Source organism: Eufriesea mexicana, unplaced genomic scaffold (assembly GCF_001483705.2).
Source record: "Eufriesea mexicana isolate 0111107269 unplaced genomic scaffold, ASM148370v2 scaffold2646, whole genome shotgun sequence".
Classification (NCBI taxonomy): Eukaryota; Metazoa; Arthropoda; class Insecta; order Hymenoptera; family Apidae; genus Eufriesea; species Eufriesea mexicana.
Window position 1 is genome coordinate 298,467 of NW_016910740.1, and position 27,306 is coordinate 325,772.

Consider the following 27,306-nt stretch of genomic DNA (forward strand, 5'->3'; position numbering starts at 1 on the left):
CAGACAGACAGACAGACAGACAGACAGACAGACAGACAGTCAGACAGACAGACAGACAGACAGACAGACAGACAGACAGTCAGACAGACAGACAGACAGACAGACAGAGACAGAGACAGATAGACAGATAGACAGACAGACAGACAGACAGAGACAGAGACAGATAGACAGACAGAGACAGACAGACAGACAGAGAGGTAGGCAGGCAGCAAGGCAGATAGCCAGACAGACAGATAGACTGGCAAACAGACAGGCAGACTGACTGACTGACTGACTGACTGCCTGACTGCCTGACTGCCTGACTGCCTGACTGCCTGACTGCCTGACTGCCTGACTGCATGTCTGACTGACTGCCTGACTGCATGTCTGACTGACTGACTGACTGACTGACTGGCTGGCTGACTGGCTGACTGGCTGACTGACTGGCTGGCTGACTGACTGACTGACTGACTGACTGACTGACTGACTGACTGACTGACTGACTGACTGACTGACTGACTGACTGACTGACTGACTGACTGACTGACTGACTGACTGACTGACTGACTGACTGACTAACTGACTGACTGACTAACTGACTAACTGACTAACTGACTAACTGACTAACTGACTAACTGACTAACTGACTAACTGACTGACTGACTGACTGACTGACTGACTGACTGACTGACTGACTGACTGACAGATTGACAGACTGACAGAAAATAGAGATCAGAATGTGTAATGATAGAAAAATGTATCTACATATATAAATAAGGAAAAAGCAAACCATATGTACTTACATGTGTACACGTAAGAATGCATCTGTGATATAGAAATTACGAAAAAATTAAATTTTACCTTCAAATACTCTTGTCTTTCGGAACAAGACGTTTCCTTTTTTTTTAAATATTTTTTTATACCAGAGACAGGAAGTTCGATGAAATGTTTTTTGCAAATTTCACTTAAATAAATCGTAAAGATGTTCCATTCAAATATTCTTAATATACTACGTACATTCATACAGACTAGACGAATTTCAGTAATGCCGCCCATTCTGTTTGAACTGAAACTGCTCAAACGATCGAATGGGATATAACAAAGAACGTTGAAAGAGATTATTTTCTTTTAATACGAACGCATAGGAAAAAGAGGGCATTTGCGTACATTGTCATAATATTGCGAGATCAAAATTATAGCTTCTTTTTAAAGGTACATATTATCGATTTTGAAAATTATCTTAACGCTAAATTAAAAGAAAAGAGGGCAAACGAATACGCGATTACAAGTGAATACGCAAGACAAGACACGCTAAATTCTTATAAAGTATAAAGAAAAAAAGACATAAATTACTCCACTTTGAACAATTGACACGATAGATAAATTTGTTAATACAAATATATTCCAACAAAATATATGCATGCCACTTGTTTCTATTATAGGAGAAGAAAAAATTATGCATTAAGTTTTATAATTACTTAAACAGTCTAGTCAACAATAGCAAATAAACTTCAGTTATGTATTAATATGTACAGAATTCAGTTTTAAGGGTGTTTGAAATGATAGTATAGTTATACAAAATAATGAACCATGTATCTGAAAACATTTCTATAACGTTTTAATAACACATAAAATCACTTTCTAAAAGAGTTTAGTAACTTATTTCTTAAATTTATTCACAGAGTTACGTTGCACGTTATTTTTGATAAAATAGATTTATATATTCCTTTTCTCTTTTTTTTATTGCCATTTATTAAAAATAATATCGTTAACAAAATAAATGAAAATCTTTATAACATTTCATAAGTTTTATTTTCTCATTTACAAAATAAAAAAGTACTTTATCATTCTTCGAAATACGAATTAAATGTTTTAACAAAGCAAATTGCTTATTATAATTAAATTTCTTTAAAATTTGTTCCTTTTCTACCAAACATTTGATGATAATAAATTTAAAAAATTAAAAAAAAGAATTAAAAAAAATGTCATACGATTTTAGCTCATTTTAGTAAATTGTTTATCGATTTATTACAATAAAAATTGCATAATACTACGGAAACAGAATTACATTAATATATGAGATGCATATACAAGTACATTATATGCTGTGTATATGATACATTTCTAAAAACTCATTATGAATGTATGTATATTTTGTATGTATATTTATCATTTCCTTCTTATAGTCATTTATTTATAAAATCTTATAAACACAACAAATCAAATATTTTTTATTATATCTTTGTGAGAAATATTTTAACTTTGAATTGTTTAAGAAAGTTAATTATACACATTTTAACGAGTTTCATTTCAGATAAAAACAAATAATTCAATTTCTCTAAAGATTGATTACAAAAACATATATTTAAGTTATATCAATAAAGATATATTTGATTGTTTTAACATTTAATTGTGATATAAAAAAAATACATATAGATCAAAAAATAAATCTTTGTTAGATTTGATGCTTCATTATTAATTGATTATACATCATTATAAGTGGTTTTTATATATAATTTTACAGAAATATAAAGAAAAATCATTTGTATTAATCTATAATAAGAAAAGAAATTTTTTGTTGCATATTATCTTAAAAGAATATTATAAAACATAACTATTTATTATAATGTAACATTTTATTATAAATTTAATTTAAATGTTTTTGATAATTAAAATTAATGTGTAATTCCACTCTGAATTAAACTCCTTGTTCGATTGAAAAGTACTTATTTAAATTAAAGATTCTAATATTTGTAACAAATTTATCATAATTTGTTCTTTATTTGAAATATTTAAATTTGTAACAAAAAGCAATAATTATTATTGTCATTAAAGTCATCATCTCGTACACTCCAAATATTTAACGATTTTACTACAAAAACGATATAAAACAGTAATCCTTATAAATTGTAAAACAATTATTATCCAGTCACACTGAATTACATAGAAGAAACATTTTTTCGTAAAATTTACATGTGCAATTAAATATAAATATCTAATCTCAAGTAGCTTTTTCTAGAAAGTTTAATGTACGTGTATATGCTATTATGATGAATGTGAGTATCATGTGCCAAGTCGTGTGCGTGTGTATATGTCTATAAAATATATCACATTAACTCAATACAAACAGTATGAATGAATTAAATAGCAAGAGTATACAATTCATGAAACCAGCCTTATAGCGAAAATAAATCCATAATAAGTATATTAGCCGCAAATATTACGGCACTCCCTGATCAGGTACTTAACATGCACTTGATAATGCGATACCTTGATAAAAAGCACTCGTTTTTTAAAACGATAATTTCATTTGTCATACAAACATTTTACATTTTTCTGATTAAATTAACTCATTTATATTTTGTGTTTAAACTATTAATCATTTTATATACATTTAATTACATGTATATTAAATAAAACAGTAAAATTTTTTACTTTGTATTTGTGTAAACAAAATGTTTTATCGTAAAAGACTTTTATCTCAGTTGAAGTATCATTTACATATTACTATACTTTATTTAATATAAGATGATATTAAGATTTCTTATTATAATACTGATTCTATTTTGCTATTATTGTAAAGTAGTGATGTATCTTTAAAGTAGTCAATTCTGATTTGATTTTCTTTGCACAACTATATATCTGTTTTCAAATTTGGATAAATAATTTTTACAGCAATACAAAATGTTTTATCAGAAAAAATAAAAGATCATAATTATAAATGAGTTAAAAGAGCAAGCCTTCACTTAAAATAAATTAAATTAACAAACTTTTATAATGCATTGACTATGCTACGCAAGTGCCCAAACAATTTTAGCAAATTTTCCTTTGCGTTTAGTCTATTTTAAGTAATTATTTACATTTTTTCATTACATTATAAGAGCTTATGCACATAATGATACAAGTTGACATAGACACAAGTCTGATCGATCTTAACTAAATAAAAAAATGAATCTTAAATATAAAACGAATTTTCGTACCAATCAGATGATAATTATTAAGAAAGTAATGAATTCTGGCGTATATGATTAGTTAAACTGTATCATTTTCTTTGCAAATCTTGTATGAAGATGCACCAACATATTAAAATAAATATATTAATCTTTAGTTGTCAACATCAGTGAATTAATAAATTTTTAAAATTATTTATGCAAATTTAAAAGTAAGAAAAGATCAGCATTAATTATATAGTAAAATAAAAAGTGAAACAGAGGTATTTTCAGAGTTACACGACTTTTGTATCAATGTGCTTTTAATTTTTTAAGCAAAAGTTATTTTTCTTTAAATTTCATGTAAAATAAAAATATCTTTGTAAATAAATAAGATAGCTTGTAACTTCTAAAGTAATTTATATGAATATTTAAATAAAATAATTGCATTTCAAATACAATATTGTGTAAACTGAAAAGTACCTGTAACATATGCATTGTGCATTAACATTTTGCAATTACACTTAGTACGTGGATCATCCAAGAAACATAAAATTGTTTAAAAAACATAATTTAACGAAAATATCAATGAATTTTTTAAATTTAATAAATGAGACGAAACAGTAATTATTATTTTTCCATATAGGGTCAAAAATATCAAATGAATGTTAGATATCTAATAAATATTTGTGCTTATAGAAATCCATTTGACTAGTTGGTCATGATCCACTATGTTATTAATAAACTGTCATGACAGTGCTTTATATATACAATCATGGAAGAATGACTTTTATGATATCAACCAGTCGTTAATTAATGTTCATTGAAGCAAGCAGGTACTGGCTTTCTTGCGGATTTAAAGCATACATAAAAATCATATCTTTTATAGAGATCTTTTTCACGTAATGCCATTTTTTTTCTGAAACTTTATTCTTAATTTTTTTTCCATGAAATTAATTTATTATATCTCCAAAAAGGCAACATTATAACATGCACACACACCGCACGTACGCACGCATTCACACATGCGCGCGCGCATACACACACAAATATTGCTATTAGCCTTCTAAAACTTTTTCAACAAACAAAACTGAAAGTAAACTGTAATTATTTTTCTACAAAATATAAGAGTGTTAATTATGATTTCTCGTACATACACATTGTTTGATGTTAAATACAATATCCTTAAAATTTATAAAAAGGAAAATGAATTTAATGTTTTCAAATACCAAATACTAAACCTAAAAATGAAATATATAAAAAACAGTATAAAATTGATATGAGAAACAATATATTGTATAAATAGTATATATTATGAACCTTCAGTAGTAATTAACTTCTATTAAATTATACAACCATTGAAGGATAATGAAACTTATTGTATTATAAAAAGAATACATATTAAATTCAGTGTATTCAATGAATGTATGAAAGGAAGACATTTGTAGGCAAATTTTAAACAAATCTTCATTTCATTTATCTACATTGCATAATGTATCTGCATAATTTGAATATTAAAAAAGCTATTAAAAAATTAGAATTTTAAGTTGAAAAAGCAATTCAGCTACTTAAACATATATAATTTAACTGTTTAATATGTAAACAAATGTGGCATTACATCATTTTATTTCCTGAAACTCATTAAATGAGTTAGAAATCTCTATGATAAAATAGATCAATTCTTTTATTATTGATTATAAGATACTTAACTTAAAATTTTTTTACAAAATTTCTATTTATCACGTAAAATACTGTACATGTTTCAAAACATTATTATGAAATATTAACACTTATTTCATACCGTTCGAAAGCCAATACATAATTGTATTACTAAACTAAAAGGTTACAAACATTTAAAAAATATAAAAAACGTAGAGAAATGAAAGAGTATCAACACGTTAATGATTATTTCAAAATGAATTTGGCGTTTCTGACATTTACATTAATTCTTCTGAATGATAACGGCAGGCTTTTCAATGTATATTAATGGCTGGTTTTGGATGATCACATGACTTAAAATGGCTTCATTTGCCAAAGACATTAAATACAGTTTGTATGCTGGACTAGCTTCGGATTACGACTTGAATAAGATTTGTGTCTATAACAAGTCGTCATAGATTTAGGTCATAGATGTGTGCTGTAGGAAGACCAAATACAGATTAAATCTGCAATTCAATAAATAAGAAATATGTCATTTTTATAGTCATTTTTTAATTAGATTTATAGAATTTTTTAGTTCTTTATACTTATATTATAGTAATCCTAATAAAGAGCGTTGCATGAAAATTATATAATTCAAACATTATACAAAATTATTAAAATATAAAATATTTGTTATATCTTGATAAATTTTGTTGTCCATTTAAACAGAAGTACTAAATTTAATTTAAAAGTTATTGACTGTTTGTAATAATTAAAGTATACATATCAACGTATATTTCAGTTTAATTTTCCTTAATATATCTATCATAAATATCAAAAAGATAAAGAAGGTACCTGTTAGATCGACCTACAGCACATTTAATAGAACGTAACTAACTTTTAAATACCTTTTAATTCAACATTAGTTACGTCCCATGGTCATAAGTAGTTAATAACGTTGTATTATTTCAGGTGACAAGTACAATATAAAACATGTTTCTAGGAGCCTCCCATGGAAGACATTATAAAAGATACCTTTTGTTATGAAATTTGATAAATTTATAGCATGCGTCAGAAGCACGTATTACACAAATATTCTACATTATAAGTGTTAAAAGGATTTGATACTTCATTAATTCGACATATATTAAATGTAAAATTTTTATGTTAATAAAATAAATATATGCACGTATAAAACTTAAGTTCTTATTTTAACTTCCATTGAGAAACAGACTGAAACATGTTTATGAAATATATAACCAATTTTTGTGAAGCCATAAATGTGGCCAAAAATTATTTTTTTAAGCTTCGGTAGATGCTATCAGAGAATTTTTTGGTGTATACACTGTCGCGTTTGGGTCTAAATTCGACACTGTACAACCTGGACAAGGGCTTTCATTTGAACGTATTTTTGTACCTGCAACTCGTACTTCGTTATTTAATCGAAGCTTTGATGTCGCACAAGTTGGGGCAGGTCCAAATGTATCTTGTGGCATGACAGCTAAATCTTGAGCTATTTTTGCTTTTAATATTTCCATTTCCTTTTCTTGAGATCTAATTAAACCTGATAAAATACAAAAATATAAAGTATAAAATATAATTAATATTTTACATTAATAATTTAATTTAATATCATTATTTAAACGTAAAGAAGTATTTCTTTTTAGAACTTTTCTCTAATATAAATAGATATGATTTTAAAATAAATTTTATATCATTTAAATATAGAAAAATCACTTTTAACAAACATATTTATCGAGGTAACATTTTACAGTAATAAATGTAAATTTAATTATTTTATTATTTAATTGGCAAAAACAAGACCAATTAATTCTTAAAGTAAAGAAATAAATCGAAATTATAATTTGATAACTAACATCCAAACTAACTATAATTTGAAATTTAAATCACAATTTTTCTCAAAAATCAGTTTTTTATGCATGAAAATCTAAAATAATTGCTTTAAAATATTTTTCAAATATTCAAATAATAGCAGTGCTTTGCATAAAATAATAACCTACTCCACATTAATTGTAATTTCTTATTAAAGATCAATAATTGTAAGTTTTACTTACTTTCTCTGATTTCTAATTGTCTTTTGGCTTCACCAAGTGCAGAAAATAAATCAAGTTTTATACGTGTTTCTGCACTTAAACTGTTCTCTAAGTGTGCAGTTTTATCTTGCAGTGCATTTAATGCACCAAGTAAAATTTCAGATTCTTTATGATTTTCCTTACAACGTGTTATATCTTTTTCTAGTGTATTGCACCTAAATAAATATATAAAAGAATTAATATATAAATCACAATCTTACTAAATTCTGTAAAAAATAATCTAAAAAGTAATTAATTGTTAACATGTTGAATACCAAACCTGATTTGTTGGTATTGAAATAAAATTTTCAATGCAATACATTGACTTGCTTTTTTTAAATTTATAATATTGAGGATAGAAATATTTACTTGTTGACATATGCAGTTACTATTTTAAATTATTAATTAGATATTCATTACATTTACGGAACTATAAATATTATCGCTTGTAATAAAATTCAAACGTATTAATTTATGATAAATTAAATGCAGTTTTATCCAGAAGTTTTTAAGTTATATTTATGTATAATTTATTGTTATTTTTAAATTCTTACCTATCTTCTTTCGTTTTAAGTTCTCGCCGCAAATTTTTGAGATCTTGTTCCATTTGTGTCCTACGACTTTTACAAGTATCTGTACATTCTTGTCTAATAAGGGGAGGAGGTGGAGGAGGAATTGCAGATCGTGCTTCTTCTGCAGCTCGTCGTGCTCTCCTCTCGGAAACCAAAGACGCCTCACAAGCAGTGCGTTGTTTCCGTTCCTCTGCGATTCGTTTTTCCAACGAAGACATTGTTTGTTTATCTAATTGACGAGCTGTTACTAATCCATGTAACCTATTCAAAAGAAAAATAGTTAAATATAACAAAAAAAGGGTAAGAATACAAAAACATAAAACATACAACAATGTATTTTAAATATAAACTTAATTTTAATGACATAGGAATTACATTGTTTATACGTACTTGCTTTGCAACTGATCATTATCGTGTTGAAGTTGCTGTATATCACCCTTAGCTTGACGTTCTCCATTCTGTAAGGTATTTATCTGAGAACGAAGTTCTTGTTCCAATTGTCGACTGGATTGTAGATCTGACTTCAAACGTTTTATGTCAGCTTCAAGCCTGCGACACATCAGTAACCTATTTGAACGACATTATATTACACTAAAGAAAAAACCTGATAATGTAATAATTATGTATTTTCTGAGTTAACAAAATTATAAAACTCAAAAAATAAGAATATAGATAGACGAAGTGTTAAATTTTAATTTCACACAAAAGTAAAGGAATGGAGGTGCATATAAAATATATTATATACAACAATATTTTCATCGATTCATTAAATCGCGTGAGTAATGTACCTTTGATAATATTCATCTTGCTGTTTTTGCTGTTCAGTTATATTATCAACTGTAGCTTTAATTTGACGTGTTTTTCGTTCACGTTGAGTATTAACAGTTGAAGATGATTCTCGATTTTCTTTAATGTTATTCCACTTTCCTGTCACAGAACCATTAGCCTGTGATTTTACCGTAGTATGTCCACAGTTCCCACCTTTGATAAATTTGTCTTTTTCTATTTCATTTGCATCAAAATCATTTACAGATCTGTAATTGTCATTCAAAGGATTGGTAGAACTCTTATTATCTTACATAAATGATTAAAATATATTATACACATACGAAATTTGAATATTTGAGAAATTATAACTAATATTATAATTAACAATATAAAATCGCTAATTAAATTTAAATAATGAAATATAATATTTATATATTAATAACTTAACATAAATATTAAATATTCTATAGTAAACTATCGCATTTCATAAATATATATAGAATTATGATAAAAAGTTGTGACAAAGATTACCTTTACAATATTGAAAAAAAAATTTTTCTAATTAAAATCTAAACAAATAATATTTTTACTTATGATAATTTTTTATTATAATATTGCATTAATTATTCAAAATATTTCAAAAATATTATTTAAAATTTTTATTTCTTGCTTTACTAGTAAACAGACTATGCTTAAATACATATATATACATGTTACTTACCCAACTCTTTCAATGAATTGCATATCACTATGATTAATAGTATTTCCATTTGTATGTATAAATCTTTTGTCATTTTTGTCAGATTGTGATACATTTGTTACATTATGCTTATTATGTTGTTCTTCTAGCTTCTCACCTTTATCCAAGGACTTTCTGTGATTATTTTTTGTTGTTACATTTTGGTTTGTTGATGTAATTTGTGTAGCTATATGTAAATTACCATTTTGTACACCTGTTTCTACAGTATTATTGCTGTTTCCTACAATGTATTTAGTTATTAAGTTATACCCTATTTTAATTTTTAATACTACATATATATTTAAAGTTGAAAATAAATACAAACTACCTCTACTTTTTTCCGGACTTGGATTACACTGTGAATTTAATTTATTATTTTGTGATTTAACATGTTGTTCTAAGGTAGTATTATGTGTTTGTGATGGAACTTGTATTGGTTGTATTGTAGCAGAATTTTGTTGCTCTAGAGGCAGTGCTTGCTGCAATAGTTGTAGGTAGAATTCATTTTCTTTTGCTACATCTTTTTGTTTTCTCTGCAAAAAAACAATTGCAACAAAAGAAAATTTATATACATAAAACTTATGAAATCAATCTCTAAATTATATATTTGCTATAGATTTACCTGTCTCATTCTGTAGCCAATGTAGCTTTTAAAACCAAAACCTAATGTAACTACAGGATAACCAATGCTGAAAAAAAAAAAAAAAAAATAAACTATCGCATTTCATAAATATATATAGAATTATGATAAAAAGTTGTGACAAAGATTACCTTTACAATATTGAAAAAAAAATTTTTCTAATTAAAATCTAAACAAATAATATTTTTACTTATGATAATTTTTTATTATAATATTGCATTAATTATTCAAAATATTTCAAAAATATTATTTAAAATTTTTATTTCTTGCTTTACTAGTAAACAGACTATGCTTAAATACATATATATACATGTTACTTACCCAACTCTTTCAATGAATTGCATATCACTATGATTAATAGTATTTCCATTTGTATGTATAAATCTTTTGTCATTTTTGTCAGATTGTGATACATTTGTTACATTATGCTTATTATGTTGTTCTTCTAGCTTCTCACCTTTATCCAAGGACTTTCTGTGATTATTTTTTGTTGTTACATTTTGGTTTGTTGATGTAATTTGTGTAGCTATATGTAAATTACCATTTTGTACACCTGTTTCTACAGTATTATTGCTGTTTCCTACAATGTATTTAGTTATTAAGTTATACCCTATTTTAATTTTTAATACTACATATATATTTAAAGTTGAAAATAAATACAAACTACCTCTACTTTTTTCCGGACTTGGATTACACTGTGAATTTAATTTATTATTTTGTGATTTAACATGTTGTTCTAAGGTAGTATTATGTGTTTGTGATGGAACTTGTATTGGTTGTATTGTAGCAGAATTTTGTTGCTCTAGAGGCAGTGCTTGCTGCAATAGTTGTAGGTAGAATTCATTTTCTTTTGCTACATCTTTTTGTTTTCTCTGCAAAAAAACAATTGCAACAAAAGAAAATTTATATACATAAAACTTATGAAATCAATCTCTAAATTATATATTTGCTATAGATTTACCTGTCTCATTCTGTAGCCAATGTAGCTTTTAAAACCAAAACCTAATGTAACTACAGGATAACCAATGCTGAAAAAAAAAAAAAAAAAATGATTTAAGCACTTTTACCATAACTTTTATTGGAAATTTTTGTATTGATGTTATTATTAATTTAGCATCATTTACATAATTATACATTTTAATAATTCACATTATTTACATTTCTTAATCCTACAACAGTGAACTTAATATCTTGTAATTATATCCTGTATTTATAGACAACATCTTTGATAATATATCAATCTTGTATTAAAACCACAAAGCATCTTAATTTTTACTTTATTTTCAATAACAAATTTTATTTTTTTTCTGTACTAACACAAAAATGAATTATCAATTCTCTGTTACTGATAAAGTTGCTTTTGCGAAGTTTGTTTTATAGTGCCCAATGTTAAGAACTTAATATAAACATAAAAAAAGAGAATGTACAATGAGAAGGAAATATATACCAATGTGCTGCAAATGGTCGACAAAGGTCCAAATGAAAAGGCATATGTCGCAAATCTCTTAATCGAACTGCTGCTTCTATGTATAGAAATAGTAACCATAGCATCACAGTTGGTAAGCACACACCTTTATCTGTTTCATATATAATATGTTTATATTATTTTTATTGTAATTGAAATTGATGCAAATGACCTGAAATGTAAACTTTGTATTTACCTGTGTGCCAAACATATTGTACCCAAACATAAGTGCTGGCAGCAAAAAACAACCAATGTACTGGTATGAAAAAGAAACAAATCATATCTGATGTAAGAGCAATACAAATAAAAAATACAGAGAAGGCCTGAAAATGTAATAGTTTATGTTATCCTAAAATCAAATATCATTTATTGCATAAACATACATGTTTTAAACTGTATATTACTTACCAAGCCTTGATATTTAAAAGAATCGTAAACACTTCTGAGAAGTAGCCAAAACGGCCATAAAAATTCAAATCGGAATTCTAAAATGAAGTCTGCCAAAATTACCATGGCCCATAGTAGAAGAAATTTTAGATAAAGTAAAGTACTGAAATAAAAGATTTTATTATTTTATTATAACTAATTGTAACACAACTATATAATACATATAAATATTGAATTTAATTTTAAAAGTTTGTGAAAGAAACTATTGAAATACTTAATAATAAAATATTAAAAAAAAAGAAAACATTTTCAAAAACGAATATAAATTACACAATTTCAAACAAAACAAAATAATTAAGTAAAAATGAAAGCGCATTATATAATTAATAAATCTTAATTATATAATTACACAATGTAAACCAATGACAGTTAAAAAAAGAATACATAAATGAAAATTTGTTGAACTTATAAATTTATATAATAATTACATGTTAAAACTATTTACTTCTGTTGCACATTAGATAAAATAATAAAATTATAATAATATGAATAAAGAAAACAAATATAAAAAAATAATACAACAAACATTTTTACAAAAACAAGCACACATGGTCAAGGTTTTGGCAAATGTCAAGTTATATGATGCAGCTTCTGGAAAGCGGTCAACGAATCACATACTGACACAATGCATCATAGAGGTTTCTACACTCTATAAATCGAAAAACATGATAGTATGTGACTGATGGTTTAAGCATATTCCAAGGAAAGATTCATTGAATTTTTGGTTATTTTTAAAATTAGCTATTCCAATGAGAAGACATATGGCGGCCAAAATTTACCTTCCGTAGATTCCCTCGGTGAGCTTGTTGCGTTTCAAGGGCCTCCGAAGCTTACCGCACTCGACATTTCTTCTCTTCATATTCCTTGACACTTTCACCACGACCAAAGCGACGTTATTCGCGGCGAGTAACAAAATGGAAAAAACCACAAATCTTCTGGAGAGTCGTGAAAAAATCCACTGTCTCGCGCGCGACTTCTATCAGTCTCTTTTGTTGTCATTCGTCTACGGACAGATTCGAGGTTTTACGGCGGTTTACCAAGCAGCTGATTGGTCCATTGTAAGATATGGCGCTAATCAGCAACAAAAATCACCTGCTGAGATATTTATTCCACGATGCACTTGAGAGTGATGTAGATACGTTCGTTAGGTCTTTTCGTTAAATAAATCTGCCTGACAAACTATTCGACAATTTTTACAGAAAACGTTTCCAGATTATAGGCTTTATCGATCGTACATGCTTTCGATTGTGCCGTAGGTCAATCGACTTGTTCACGTACGTTAACAGCGCTCTGACCTAGCAATATGTGCACTACCTGTCCCTTCCTCGTTTAATTTCACTATCTTTGTTTTATTTTCATTTCCTCCGGTTTTTAATATATTTAATTTTTTACTTAACACGAAAGCATTCTTTTAATCGTTATAATTTTATGTATATACATGAATCAGAAAAATGATCTATTCTTCTGATTTATGTATCTATTAGATTTCAATTTTAAAGTACTAGGCTTAGTTAAAATACAACTTTCATATAAGTTTTCCATTATTGTAAAGTACTCAGGAAGATGAATTTTATGAAATATATATATAATATACATTAGATCGTAATAGTTATTTATTATTAACAGTTGGTATAAGTTATTATATCCAATAATCTCATTCTCCCAAGTTATAATTTATAAAAATGAATGAAACATTATCTTTCAAATAAAAAATTGACTAAATGTGAAAGTAATACAATAAGGTTATACAAAAAATTATATAATAATAAAATTAACAAAAATAACAAGTAACACTACACAAATTTATAAATATTAATTTATTTGTAATATAAATATTGTGATTCCAAGCAGAATTAAAATTAATATGAATACATTATCAATCTTAAGTATTATTTTTATAAATTTCAGTATATTAAATATAATTAAATTTCAGTATTTATATAATTATCTGCATATATCAGATGCATTAATAATTATAATATACATTATAATTCTATGGATTTTACTACAAATTAAAAATTCTGATAAACAAAGCAAAGAAAATATTTTTGATGTTAATTCTATACAGAATTTAGATTGTGGAGTCTTTATGGCAAACAATTATTATCATGGGTATTTGAAATTGATAATTCCTTCATCAGGCACTGTCATTAAAGGTTTAGTTGAAAAAATAGAAAATATTGAAGACATACATAACATAAATATAGCAGTTCATAAACTATTCATCTTAATTCCATCATCATCATATATCCCACCTGATCTAAAAGAAGCTTCATATAAATGGATGGAAAGTGCTATGGATCTAGAAGATGAGATACGTAATCGAGCAGGAGTTAAAAGACGGACATTTCATAACACTGTATATAAAATTTATGCCAATGGTGAACGAAAAAATGCACCTGTGTACGTAGTGGTAGAAGGTGCATCACCTTTACTAACTTTCTTTGAGATTGAGAAATATTTTTATTCTATAAAAAATGTCTACAAGAAATATCGTAAAAATATTATAAAACAATTTTATAAAGAATTAAAAATGTTACTAGATAATGATCCAGAATTAAGAGATTTTTGTGAATTAATTTATTATGATGATTATGATAATAATGGTGTTAAAGTCAATATTGCGAAAGTTATTTTAGACAGATTGTCTGAAATTCAGAACAATAATTTAATAAAAGATAATTTACTTAAATGTTAATGTACTTCAAATACATTCAAATTCAAGGATACATTTTCTGAAATTCCAAAATAAAACCTTTGAAATGTGATAATAAGAAAAGGATAAGGATATAAGAAAAAATATAAAATCTATGAATAGAGAATTATTTATAGCGTGCTTCTAAAAAATGTACTTTCAATTTCACTTTCTATTATTACCTATACGTATTATAACTATCTCTGCATATTGTCCTAAATACTATTGTGTAGCTAATTTTATTTTAAACTTAATACAAAATATTTGAAATAAATATCTAAAATAAACTATTTTTTGTACATTTTATTTAAGGAAATTAGAAAATAAAATTTTAACACTAACCATACTATGGTTTAAATGACCATTTTCAAACTTACGATTTAAAATTCCACATTCAATGTTATCACTTTCGTCACTTGGCTATGTTTCGTTTAACTCACATACAATCAATTTTTCAATATTTCCTCTTATTCTATTATTTTTTAAGATTCTTTTTTCATTTTTTTATCCGTTGGTCATTTGGCCAGTTATGATAGATTTTGTATTAAATACAAATTTTTAATGAAAAGACATAAATACAGAAATTTAATTTCCTGTCTACTTAATAAATTATTTATATTGTTTTGTTAATAAATCAATTACTGTAATTCACAGAAAATAACTTTATTATCAAAATATTATTTATTCATTGTAGTACAAATAAGTTATAAAGTAACATGGTCATTAATATAATTAAATGTACTGATTTAAGTAACTTTATTAGTAAATAAAATAATAATGTAATGAATTAATATAACTATATCAGCTACAGATAATATGTTTGAATTATGTTATATAAACACTTAGTACTATTTAAGGCCCCTGGTGATATATATTCATAGAAAAATGATGTATTGCTAATATATTTTTATGATTATATTGATTATTACTATTCATTAAAATGGTTGGCACAACATGAATATAGTATAGTCGCAACTTATTACATATCCATCTCAAATTGTTCCACAGATTCTTCAATTAATGGAGTATCTGTAATATATTAAATGAGATAAATTAGCTGATTTTTGTATGCTAATGTTTCTGCAAATAAAAAAATTACAAACTATTAGTATAACAAATTTATAATAACATATTAAAGTTTGTGAGATATACATAAAAATCTATACACACATGCACATGCACACAAAGTTAAAATTAAAATTCATAATGTGAAATAATGCATGAACTAAATGAAACCAGAAAATAATCAAAAAGTAAATTATACTAGTTATATTCAGAATTATGCTAGTACTAACCTTTGTTAATTTGATTTTTTGCTGGTGTTGAGGGATTTGATGATATTTTTTTTAATAATTTTTCAGGTATGGATGGCAAATTTCGTGGTGGAGTCTTCGATATGGGAGAATTTCGTAAATTCATTAGGAAGTCACGTTCATAAACAATACGTGTACCTGCATAGTTTTTACACATTGTATTAATTATTTACATATATAATGAGAATATTTCTTGAAGTCTCTTCATGAAACTATTTATAACTATACTGATAATTATTGTAATTTCATTCATGCAGTATATTTATATTTTGAATAATTGTTACATTTAAAAATTTTCAATATATTTTAGTTTATTTACAAATATATTACTGTAAATTATAATTTACCAATTTTAACTTTTTTCTTTTATTTCCTATCTATTGTAACTTTTATGTTTTAACTTTAAAAATATCCTTACGGAAATATAAGTATATTATTTATAAGACAGAAATGCTGTTAGTTAATTAGTTATTATACATTAAAGCAATTTTTCATATTTGTTATATGCTATTTAACTAATAAGATAGATATTCATTTAATTATAAGATTGAAACTAAATAACAATAAAATCTACTTTCTTACGAAAATATAAAATAAAATTCCAAGAAAGTTACTAGAAATATATTACATTATAAATATAACAAAAATTACAAGACATTTTAAAAAAACGAGAAGTAGTATGTATTTATATATTAAAATAAATAAAGTTAATATCATTATACTAATAATTAATAAAACTATATTTATTTGTATTATAATAAAACTATATTCATGTGTATATTCTAATAATACATAAAAATCCAAATAATTTAAATCTTTTCAATTCTATATATTTTGTAATAATATTTTTACTTAGAACATTTATTAAAATAATTGCATAAAAAATAAATCTGTATATAATTATCAATAATTTGCCCTCTGTATTAACATTTAGATTATTACTTACTACACATAGAAAAACATATTTATTCACAGAATACTAATTTTATTCACATTACATTTGTTTTCTCATAACAAATTATTTTATAAATTTGTCAAATAATTAATTTAATTATGAGTATAAATATAGTTTAAAAATTAATCAATATCTGCTTTAAACTTTATAAATAAAATATTTTTAATATTTTTAGGAAAGTACAAAATATATAAAAACAATATATATATGTATTTAAGAACTGTATTTAATTTATTTACTTTGTAATAAAAACATCATTTCATTTACTAAAAGTGAAGTAATCTGAAAATAATATATAGATACAATTTTTAAAAATGAATTTGCTAATTGAAATTGTTTCTCTTCACTTATTTTATATATTTTTATTATTGTAGAAAAAATAAAATAATTAATATCTTAATAAAAATTTATGGAAATTAATAAGATATAAATTAATAAGAAAATTTATAGAAATATTATATTTTATTCTATATGTCAAATGAAATTATTAATAGTAAACAGATATTAACAAACGGTTCTACCTTTATATTATAATGCTCTTAATGTATTGAAAGTCTGGTCGCTAATGGCTTTATAAATTGATGCAACATTAAATAAATAATAATAAAAAAAAGAAAAATGTAACGAACACATTATACACAAAATAATTTTTAAATATTAAAAAGAAATAAAAAAAAAATTACTACTATTATATCATTTATTTAAGTACGAAAAATGATTATAAATTTAAAAAATCTTGTGTAGTTCGTAAAATATGTGTAATTTTATTTTATCAAATGAAAAATGTATTTATACCAAATATTTGAGAAGTTTACACATTTGATATTAAATAATTTTAAACTCAAGTTGTGAACGAATCTTAACAGTATTCGGTAATGTATATACATAAAACATATCTCCCATAATATAACATATATAAAGCAAACAGTAGTGTTTATATCTAAATTTATTAAAATCTTAGTTATTTTGAAGTAATTTTTTTTTATTATTTTTACATTTTTTCTTATAATTATTTATAAGTTTCCTAACAAATCTATAAAATTAAATTGGTTTAAATCCTGTTAATTTCATACTAATGAATCAATTAATTAATGCAATAATTTATATTATACTATTATACGACCTATACTAAAATTTCTAACCGATTATATTTAAAAATATGTAATATTATCAATAACATAAGAAAAAAAAAGACACTGACCTCCGGGTGTAGTTGAAAAAAGCGTTCCACCAGGGGTCGATGAATAATCAGTAGGTAACTGACTAGGATCATTGATAACGATTCGTTTTGAAGGTATGTTTTGGCTCTGAGTCGCTTGCCTTGCAGTTGGTGATGCAGACATAGTTGTTCTTTTATGTAATTGTTCTTCGAAAATAAAAGGCATTTTTATTTAGGATGACTAGTTTAGATAAAATAAAGAAATAAGGTCTGTAAAAGATTCACTACTACTATTGACAAATATGTTTACTGCGTAATTTATTAAAAATAAGGAACTATATACTCGACTTTTAAGCTTAAATATAAACAAAAGCATGAAACGCAAAGTAAATAAAAAATCGTTTTTGTTTAAATTTTATGTGAATTTCATGCTTACTATTTTAATTAGTTAGGATATTGCACATTCGCAATAGTTTGAAGTAAGTATAAACAATGTGTAACATACGTGTAACCTAAAAGATCGAATCACGAGCGAACACAATTCACAAAGTCTCACCATGCGATAAGTAATTGTTTTATATAAGTTCACAAGTTCTCCCCACTTCTAAGATACTACAGAAATGCTACCTAAAGCGTTACCAATCATTGGCGCGAACTATCGTGTTATCACTGTACTAAATTCAAGTACGGTAATTAAATATTCAAATATTATAATGTAATTTAAATATTGTGAACTAGTATTCTATGCAATCACGCTGTATTTATACAATGAGAATATATTAAAGGAAGTAAAATTAAACATTTTGTTAATATATAAAAGTTTCACGATTGATTACATATATTTAAAAGTTAATATTTATCGATTTTAATTTTAATATATGTATAGTTCGTATATCTAAATAAGAAAAACATAACAAAAGATATTTACGTTAAAGCTTAATTATTCCAAATTTTCTATTTTTATTAATATCTATTAATAGTTATTAGTATTTTTAGCAATACCTATTATCCAGAATTGGTATTTAATAATTTAATAGATTAAATTGGATATACATAATTTTATAAAACTGTATGCAAAATTCAAAAATTTTTTTTAATGACATTTAATAAATAGTAAAAATGTATTTGTGATACAAATATTTATCATATCTTTTAATCTTGTGATTTTATTTTTACTCGAATTTATCTCATATTTTCTTTTAACTGTTATAAATTTTTAAAAAACATTTAACTATTGATAATATACTTATAATAATATTATATATGCTCATTTGAATTATTACAATAAATTCGTATCGTGTAAATGGAAATCAAAATATATTCACATGTTTATAAATATTTAAAATAGATATAAAAATTTACCTATGGAAATTCAACAACTACATTTAAATATTATTTGACAAGTAAAAAGTTTTGTTTTCGAAAATTAAAAAATTTAATGTTTTTAGATTTTATATATTATTTAATAACAATTATAAAAATATTAGAGCACGCAAATTTATGTATCTTATAACTCACCACAATTTATATTAAAAATATATAACAATATAATTAATTTACATCACCATAAATTGATTTTAAAAATGAAAAATGTATCATAACAAGTTGTTTAAATGAATAATGAAATAAGATCTACTGACATTATTAGGTAATCTTTAATAAATTAATTTAATAAATCTGTTTATAGTTTTTAAATACTATTTAACTCTGATATTTGAAGCGTTATTACATATTTGATTTATGTATTTTTTTAATACATAAATGTCATATTTAAAAGTATAAGAAGTATAAGTATTAACATTTATTACCAGTATAAGGTTTATGACACAATTACGAATCACTTGCTATTTTTAAGCTGAAGAATTTTCAGTTGAAAATCGATTTGTTTTCGAATGGGAAAGTAGAAATTCATTATTAAAACTTTTACTTTCTGCCTTCAATAGCAATGATAGACGTATCATAAACCCGATTTATTGAAGGGTAATGTAAAAATTAATAGTTTAAAATTTTTTTGGACAAACGTATTTGATATAAAAACTTCGAATTATTGTCGAAGTTCAATACATCATTAGATATATTACGATACATTGCACTCCTCTTGAAACAATGTATGTCAAGAATATGAGTACTACAAGAAGTAGTAAGACATATCAATAATTCATAAAGTTAGTAATTAATGATCATTTGATAAATTAGTTATTTATCGATAGTTCACAAGAATCATTAGAAATTGGAAAAGATCAAATTTTCAACAGCTGGTTTGTGAAAGCAAATTTGTAATAATTCATTTATTGAAGCAACAATATTGAGAATAATTTAGCTTTCGACCATTTTAATATTACTTTGTGCAAATACAGTACACAATTATATAAGTTATTTTTTGTTACATATACATTATATATTATTTGATTAAGGTAAATAATTACGTTAAAGTGAAAGTAGTTGTTCTCATGATTCCCGGGTTATCCAAGTATTATCTATTATGTTACATTGAAGGGTATGAAGGCCAAAATCCGTTACTATGGCCTTAGCAACGTGCCTCATAATTCGCTTAACGTAAAATAAACACAAATATTTAAAATAAATATAGACAAGTAAAAATATTGATGCAATGGTTGTATGTGAACGACATCCACATTTATTATGTCGATCATAGTAGTTCAATTCAACCATAAATATTGCTTGTATAATGTATAAATACAATAAAACTCACAATGGTCCACCATCTAAAAAGATCATTTGTAATATTTACAAAATTGTAATAATGGACAGTTTTCGGAAATTCGAGCATTTTCTAAGTCCGTATATATACGAAAGGCATATATCGTAAATCATTTCAGTAATATTAAATGTCGACAAGAACTGAGTGAATTTATCAAAAGTCGTATGAAATTACTCCAACTTTCGAAAACTATTATCGACGTTACAACATGAGACTCTGCTAGAAAAATCAGATATTTATTTGTAACATTTTCTTTACGAAGATATATATAAAAGTTCTCACATTATACGAAACATTAAAATTTTATTCCCAACAAAGCACACAAATATACAACTAATGAAATGAAAAATATTTTTATACGTTTTTTTATTGACAAGATATAAAATGATCGTGTAAAAGTCTGGCTTCTATAATCATTAAAAATAAATAATTCAAGCGTATATATAAATAATTCGACATTTATATTGTTATTATGTTGTTAATAACCTGCAAAGGGCAGGAAATTTGAGAGGTAATCGATTTACAAAACTTCTATATTGAATCACGAAATTTGGTCTTTATTTCCAAAAATATCTCCCTCATTTCTGGACCGCTCAAAATTGCCTGCAAATACAAATAAAAACTGTGAGAACTTTTTCGATAATGTATATAGTTCATAGAACTTGTTCTCGGTATGGTCTGGTGATGAATATGTCGTATTAATTTACACACGGTTTCATTCTTTTCTTTTCTTTTTAAATGTTTCATCTGGATTCCCATTATGAAATAAAATTGTTTTTCAAGTATTTGAGTACAACAATGAATGCAATAACAAAAACCACAATTAAAAGGTCAAACATTTTATTTCTTAATGAAGGTATGTACTTGGGATTTGGGACATACAAAAAATTCATATCATCTAAAATCTGAATGTACATCTCCTTCGGCAACGCTTGTGATTAAAATACCCCTTCCAATACCCAACTAAACCTCTGCCTAGACAAACACGTTGTAATCGCGGTGGTAAAAGTGTTGAAGAGGGACCACGAAACATAGAATAAATCATCCAGTTGGGAAAGTCATATAGGAAAGAAGACGAAATAAAATGATTCAAGATAAAAGATCTGAAGTCCATAACAGAATTTAGGCACGTTAGATAAGATTGTGGACGCATCTACGTAAAATAGAAAATATCTCTGATTTAAGATAGAAGAGAGGTAAAAGAACAACTGAAGTTGGCAAAATTGCTTCACTCTTCAGTGTTTTTCCCTTTTCCCCTCTCGCAGTAGTAGTGGTCGTAATAATTATATTTTATCGATGCGATAACGCTACTAATTCGTACTGGAAATTGCAGCAATCTCTGTATTTGTAGTGGTAATAATAGGGGTATCAGAGATATTAGTAGTAGAGAGTTATATAGTAGGAATAGTAGCGGGAAAAGTAGTAGTAATAAATATTGAACAAGAAGAGAGTAGCGCAAGAGTATATACCAGTAACAGTAATAATAGTACGAGCAATAGTGGTAGGAAATAGCAGTATAGTAGTATCCGTAGTGATAATTGTAATAATTATAATATAATAGTACTAGTTTTTCTAGCGTAACGGATATCTAATTCTGTAATCTACTATTATAAAATGAAATTGAGATGAAAACGTTTGGAATAATTCGGTAGATCGCGTTTACATAAGCGATTATAGTTCACCAACTCACTCTATATATACTCACACACCATGAGAGATCAGCTGAGAGCTCCGTATTTCACTTACTTTTATTTTTTTTTTTTTTTTAATTATAATGAATTATAGCCAATAGTCAGATTTAGATCAAATCTGCAACATTCATTGGCATTTCTTCGATGTTAGTATTATAGAATTGTTCAATATCTTTCAAGGTTCGTTTGTCTTCTTCTGTTACGAAGTTAATTGCCACTCCCTTACGACCAAAACGACCACCTCGACCGATTCTGTAATACAGTTCAATATTTTTACTTTTTACACTTTGTACATTACACTATTTAAAAAAAAAAATAAATTTCAAAAAATAGTTTATAAGATAATATACAAATATTATATATCAGAATGTATTTCTTACCTGTGAATGTAATTTTCACGATTGGAAGGTAAATCATAATTAATAACAAGTGAAACCTGTTGAACATCAATACCACGTGCTAAAAGATCGGTTGTTATGAGGACCCGAGATGATCCAGTTCTAAATTGCCTCATAATGAGATCTCTTTCTTTCTGTTCCATATCTCCATGCATAGCAGAAACTGTGAAGTCACGAGTACGCATATTTTCTGTTAACCAATCTACTTTACGCCGTGTGTTACAGAAAATAACTGCTTGAGTGATACTCAATGTATCGTATAAGTCACAAAGAGTGTCGAATTTCCATTCTTCACGTTCAACGTAAATGAAGAACTGTTTAATACCCTCTAGTGTAAGTTCTTCTCTTTTAACCAAGATACGAATTGGATTTCGCATAAAGCATTTGGATACATCCAACACATCTGATGGCATGGTGGCAGACAGTAATATGACCTGAAAAGTTAAAATTTTGTTATATTAGTTTATTAATGGGCATAAATTTATTTGAATATTGTCTATAAAATTATCTGACTACAATAAAATTATACCGAACTGCTTATATAATTTATTTTTAGTTCAAAATAATGATAAAAATTTTGAAAATACAAGATGTATGATCTATGTTAAAATCTATGTTTTTATGTTATCCAATTTAAAAAGTTATGAAAAGATTTAAACATAAATTTATAAATAAGTAAATATACATATAAAACTTTTATCATTAATATAAAAAATATAATTAGAATTTCTATTTCTATGTACCTGTACTTCCTGAGGTAATAATTTAAATACATCATAAATCTGATCCTTGAAACCACGGGAGAGCATTTCATCAGCTTCATCTAGTACAAACAGTTTGATGCTACTGGCTCGTAATGCCCGTCGACTAATCATATCATAAACTCTACCAGGTGTACCAACTACTATGTGAACACCTTGATCCAATTTTCGCATGTCTTCGCGTACATTGGTACCTCCAATGCATGCATGACATTCTGCATGCATAAAATCGCCCAAAGCAATAACAACTTTTTGAATCTAAAACAAAGAAATAGAAAAAGAAATTTATACGAAATTCTACTTGTCTGATAAATATAATTAATGTTCATTGTCAACCATTCAGGTAAACTTATCTTATTATCTCGTTATTTAACTTGATTTACAATACATACAATTAACCCTATTTTTTAATTTTATATTGTTTATTTTCATTAGAATGGATTCTTTACAATTTCTTTTAGAAACCTCCTCAAAAACATTTGTTCAAAAGTAACTTACTCATTTAACAATGAGCTAACGTTATAGATCTATTAATACTCACTTGTTGAGCAAGCTCACGAGTTGGGGCTAGAATCAAAGCTTGACATTCTTTAAGACTGGTATCAATTTGTTGTAAAATAGAGATTGAAAATGTAGCAGTCTTGCCAGTACCTATTCAACAATAAATTAGTAACACAATTTTGTTATTGTTCGAATAAAATTTATATATATTTTTTTCTTTTTTTTTTTTTACCTGACTGTGCTTGTGCAATCACATCATGTCCTCTTATACATGGCAGAATGGCACGTTGTTGAATTGCAGATGGTTTTTCAAAGCCATAAGCATAAATACCACGCAGTAATTCTTCTTTAAGGTTCATTTCATCAAAGTTGTCAACGACCTAATTTACATATTTACAGATTATGTAAATTTTGATGCCTAATTTCACATTTCATAATAAAAGGTATATTAATAGTAACTGTTAACTTACAACATCCCAGTTAGATTCAATGACCCCCTCAGGCTCCATGCCAGGAGGGCCATCGTATGTTTGTTGAACACTTTCACTAGGACCATTTTTGGGATCTCCTGCCCATTGATCATCGTTTCTGCAATATAAGTAACATATTATTTTGTTAGTTTATTTTATAGATACTTAACATATATGATTTGCATAAAAATTCTATAAAATATTTATTTTATTTGCATTACTTTAATCCTTAATTCTAATTAAGGTAGCAAAAATGAATAAATATTTCAATGCATTGACTTTTAAGTTACACGTTTACTATAAAATAAAAGCAAAATGGTATAAATAATCTTCAATCTTGACGACCTTGAAACATAAAATTCAACGTCATCGTATTTTAATTTTACGTTAAATTTTAAAAGATTTGTTATCTTAATAATATAATAATTTCTTACTAAGAAATATTGAACATTATAGAAATATAACAACAAGATATTTGAGACAAATCATTAAGTAGGTATGATAATGAATTTATCGATGACTTGATAGATGCGTTGACAGTGACTCACTCGAAAGCATGCCCGAACAAGTAAGACATGTCTTGATTATAAGATGTATAACATAAATAATTTTGTGCAGCATTTTCAATATTGCTTATTTTGTATTGCTTTTCCTGTTCAAATTATAAAAAATTAATTTTTTATTACGTAATTTCAAATGCAAAGTAAAACGTGTTTGCACGATAAGTAGCATACAATTCTCACGATAAAGATTAAAATATATTTTTGACAAGTTTTAGCGTTTAGTTTATACACAATTATTGTGATTCATAATCATAACAATATCAAGGTTATAAAAAGTAATAGAAATAAGAGATTAACATTAATTTTGCGAACAATGTGACAAAAACGAATGCACGCCATGTTGTCAGTCTCGTGTCCATGCATTCGCTGATTGCGGTACTATTTTTTAAGAATATATCATTAAGTGTCGACGTCTAGCTGCGCATGATGCAAGATTTACAGGAACACAACATAAACAAAAAATTTGTGAAACGTAAGAAAGCATGCATCTTTTTCGATTATGCGTGAAAAACCGAACTTACCTTCGCTCAGACGTATGCGACATGTTCCACTCACGGTAGGTCGACGGAAAGGACGAGTTCCTATTGCGTCACAAGGAATATTCTTATGAGTGCCGCACAATGGCGCTGCAAACAGTCTTCAAATTTTCAGTGAACTTTTCTTGTAATTGAGCACGTAAAATGTATTCAAAACAATTTGAATGTTTCAGAATATAAATTTTTTAAAATATATAATTGTTCTTTATACAATTTTTTGGTTTTTATGATATTTGCTTTTTCAAATGTCTCTTGCGCATAAGGGAAGTACGTTAATTACCCACAATCCTCTACAAACTCTTAGTGGGGTGTGTGAGGCAAATGCAAATATATTGTAGAATATTTATACGTATTTATTTTATATTTTTAATTTTATTTAAAACAATCTGCATGTTTTTACATATTTTTATCTCAGGCAAATTTATAGTACCATTTATTAAACTAAATAATTATACAATTAATAGTTATAATTATCATATTGAGCAAATGGATTCTAAATACTTTATTATAGAACATATTTGCTTTTTATGTAAAAATAATAATTTTTGATAATTTTATTATACAATAATTTTTTCAATTACTAAAATTCATATAAACATATTAATATTATTTATTATAATTTTTACGATATTATATGTATAATTGCAAATTGAATTATCGATTTAATATTTTATAATAAATGTTTGTATAATAAAATTTATCTAAAACATAAATAATAACAAATGTTTTTTTAATAATTTATTAAAATATTTGTATGAAACTGGGTTTATAACTTAAATTTAATTTTCTATATTTTCTAATAAAAATATAAGAATTTAGTAATAGGAAAATATATTTTTAAGTAATATTTAACAAAATAAACTAAGAATATATTTATTGTAAGTTTACAAATTTTATTTATCACAATTATAGATGTAAATACTTTATAATATACAGTTTGTACAATTTTTTATAGTTATTCTGTAAGAACATTAATATCTTAAATATAGATGTATATACATATATTTCTTAATTTTGTTTTATTTACAGCAGTTTATATATTTTTATATTATAAAATTAAATGTTTATATATATTTCTTAATACATACATCGATAATATTTTTTATATTTCCTTTTTTTAAAAATTTGTATTTATTGGATATGTCTTTTAATGATTCGTGATTTGAATACAATTCAAATACTTAATATACATTATTTTATGTTCTTTTGAAAATACATACATAGTATGTGGAAAATAAAAATGTTGCATTTATAATACAATAAAATATG

At 25.6% G+C, this 27,306-nt stretch overlaps 4 protein-coding genes across 6 annotated transcripts; 1 reads left to right on the forward strand and 3 right to left on the reverse strand.

Annotated features, from left to right (window-relative positions):
• Window positions 1-6,850: 6,850 nt before the first annotated feature.
• Window positions 6,851-13,324, reverse strand: LOC108550302 (macoilin-1). Its single transcript, XM_017904010.1, has 12 exons — window positions 13,053-13,324; window positions 12,235-12,376; window positions 12,023-12,149; window positions 11,809-11,938; window positions 11,323-11,389; window positions 11,029-11,233; window positions 10,683-10,941; window positions 9,003-9,248; window positions 8,605-8,781; window positions 8,197-8,475; window positions 7,625-7,818; window positions 6,851-7,113 (listed from the first exon to the last, which is right to left on the reverse strand). The coding sequence occupies exons 1-12, from the start codon at window positions 13,130-13,132 to the stop codon at window positions 6,851-6,853; spliced, it is 2,169 nt and encodes a 722-aa protein (XP_017759499.1). The 5' UTR covers window positions 13,133-13,324.
• Window positions 13,325-13,338: 14 nt separating this feature from the next.
• On the forward strand, window positions 13,339-14,971 carry Sting (transmembrane protein sting). The gene is made up of 2 exons (XM_017903972.1): window positions 13,339-13,412; window positions 14,308-14,971. Exons 1-2 carry the CDS (start codon window positions 13,339-13,341, stop codon window positions 14,969-14,971), a joined length of 738 nt encoding a protein of 245 aa, XP_017759461.1.
• Window positions 14,972-15,876: 905 nt separating this feature from the next.
• On the reverse strand, window positions 15,877-18,988 carry Thor (eukaryotic translation initiation factor 4E binding protein thor). 2 transcript variants are annotated; one of them, XM_017904033.1, is made up of 4 exons: window positions 18,901-18,988; window positions 18,438-18,602; window positions 16,264-16,419; window positions 15,877-15,997 (listed from the first exon to the last, which is right to left on the reverse strand). In XM_017904033.1, the coding sequence occupies exons 2-4, from the start codon at window positions 18,577-18,579 to the stop codon at window positions 15,948-15,950; spliced, it is 348 nt and encodes a 115-aa protein (XP_017759522.1). In that variant the 5' UTR covers window positions 18,580-18,602; window positions 18,901-18,988; the 3' UTR covers window positions 15,877-15,947. The 2 variants fall into 2 exon arrangements, with proteins under 2 accessions (XP_017759522.1, XP_017759523.1); XM_017904034.1 differs by having other exon boundaries at window positions 18,832-18,985.
• Window positions 18,989-21,653: 2,665 nt separating this feature from the next.
• Window positions 21,654-26,084, reverse strand: eIF4A (eukaryotic translation initiation factor 4A). Of its 2 annotated transcripts, XR_001890415.1 has the most exons (8): window positions 26,023-26,084; window positions 24,939-25,056; window positions 24,701-24,848; window positions 24,509-24,618; window positions 23,950-24,225; window positions 23,189-23,640; window positions 22,864-23,060; window positions 21,654-21,720 (listed from the first exon to the last, which is right to left on the reverse strand). XR_001890415.1 is itself a non-coding variant. In XM_017904090.1 (7 exons), exons 1-7 carry the CDS (start codon window positions 26,043-26,045, stop codon window positions 22,916-22,918), a joined length of 1,272 nt encoding a protein of 423 aa, XP_017759579.1. In that variant the 5' UTR covers window positions 26,046-26,084; the 3' UTR covers window positions 21,654-22,915. The 2 variants fall into 2 exon arrangements, 1 of the variants encoding a protein (XP_017759579.1); XM_017904090.1 differs by having other exon boundaries at window positions 21,654-23,060.
• Window positions 26,085-27,306: the final 1,222 nt, after the last annotated feature.

Excerpts from the sequence above, each read along its gene's own strand:
- LOC108550302 (XM_017904010.1), bottom strand. The coding sequence starts at position 13,132 with ATGAAGAGAAGAAATGTCGAGTGCGGTAAGCTTCGGAGGCCCTTGAAA. Across the intron at positions 10,942-11,028 it reads AAGTCCGGAAAAAAGTAGAG|GAAACAGCAATAATACTGTA; the intron begins GTAGTTTGTATT and ends AATACATTGTAG. Across the intron at positions 7,114-7,624 it reads ACAATTAGAAATCAGAGAAA|GTTTAATTAGATCTCAAGAA; the intron begins GTAAGTAAAACT and ends GTATTTTATCAG.
- Sting (XM_017903972.1), top strand. The coding sequence starts at position 13,339 with ATGGCGCTAATCAGCAACAAAAATCACCTGCTGAGATATTTATTCCAC. Across the intron at positions 13,413-14,307 it reads CTTGAGAGTGATGTAGATAC|CAAAGAAAATATTTTTGATG; the intron begins GTTCGTTAGGTC and ends TGATAAACAAAG.
- Thor (XM_017904033.1), bottom strand. The coding sequence starts at position 18,579 with ATGTCTGCATCACCAACTGCAAGGCAAGCGACTCAGAGCCAAAACATA. Across the intron at positions 16,420-18,437 it reads TTTTTCAACTACACCCGGAG|GTACACGTATTGTTTATGAA; the intron begins GTCAGTGTCTTT and ends AAAACTATGCAG. Across the intron at positions 15,998-16,263 it reads AAAAAATCAAATTAACAAAG|ATACTCCATTAATTGAAGAA; the intron begins GTTAGTACTAGC and ends AATATATTACAG.
- eIF4A (XM_017904090.1), bottom strand. The coding sequence starts at position 26,045 with ATGTCGCATACGTCTGAGCGAAG. Across the intron at positions 24,849-24,938 it reads TTGAATCTAACTGGGATGTT|GTCGTTGACAACTTTGATGA; the intron begins GTAAGTTAACAG and ends TATGTAAATTAG. Across the intron at positions 23,641-23,949 it reads TATTACCTCAGGAAGTACAG|GTCATATTACTGTCTGCCAC; the intron begins GTACATAGAAAT and ends TTAACTTTTCAG.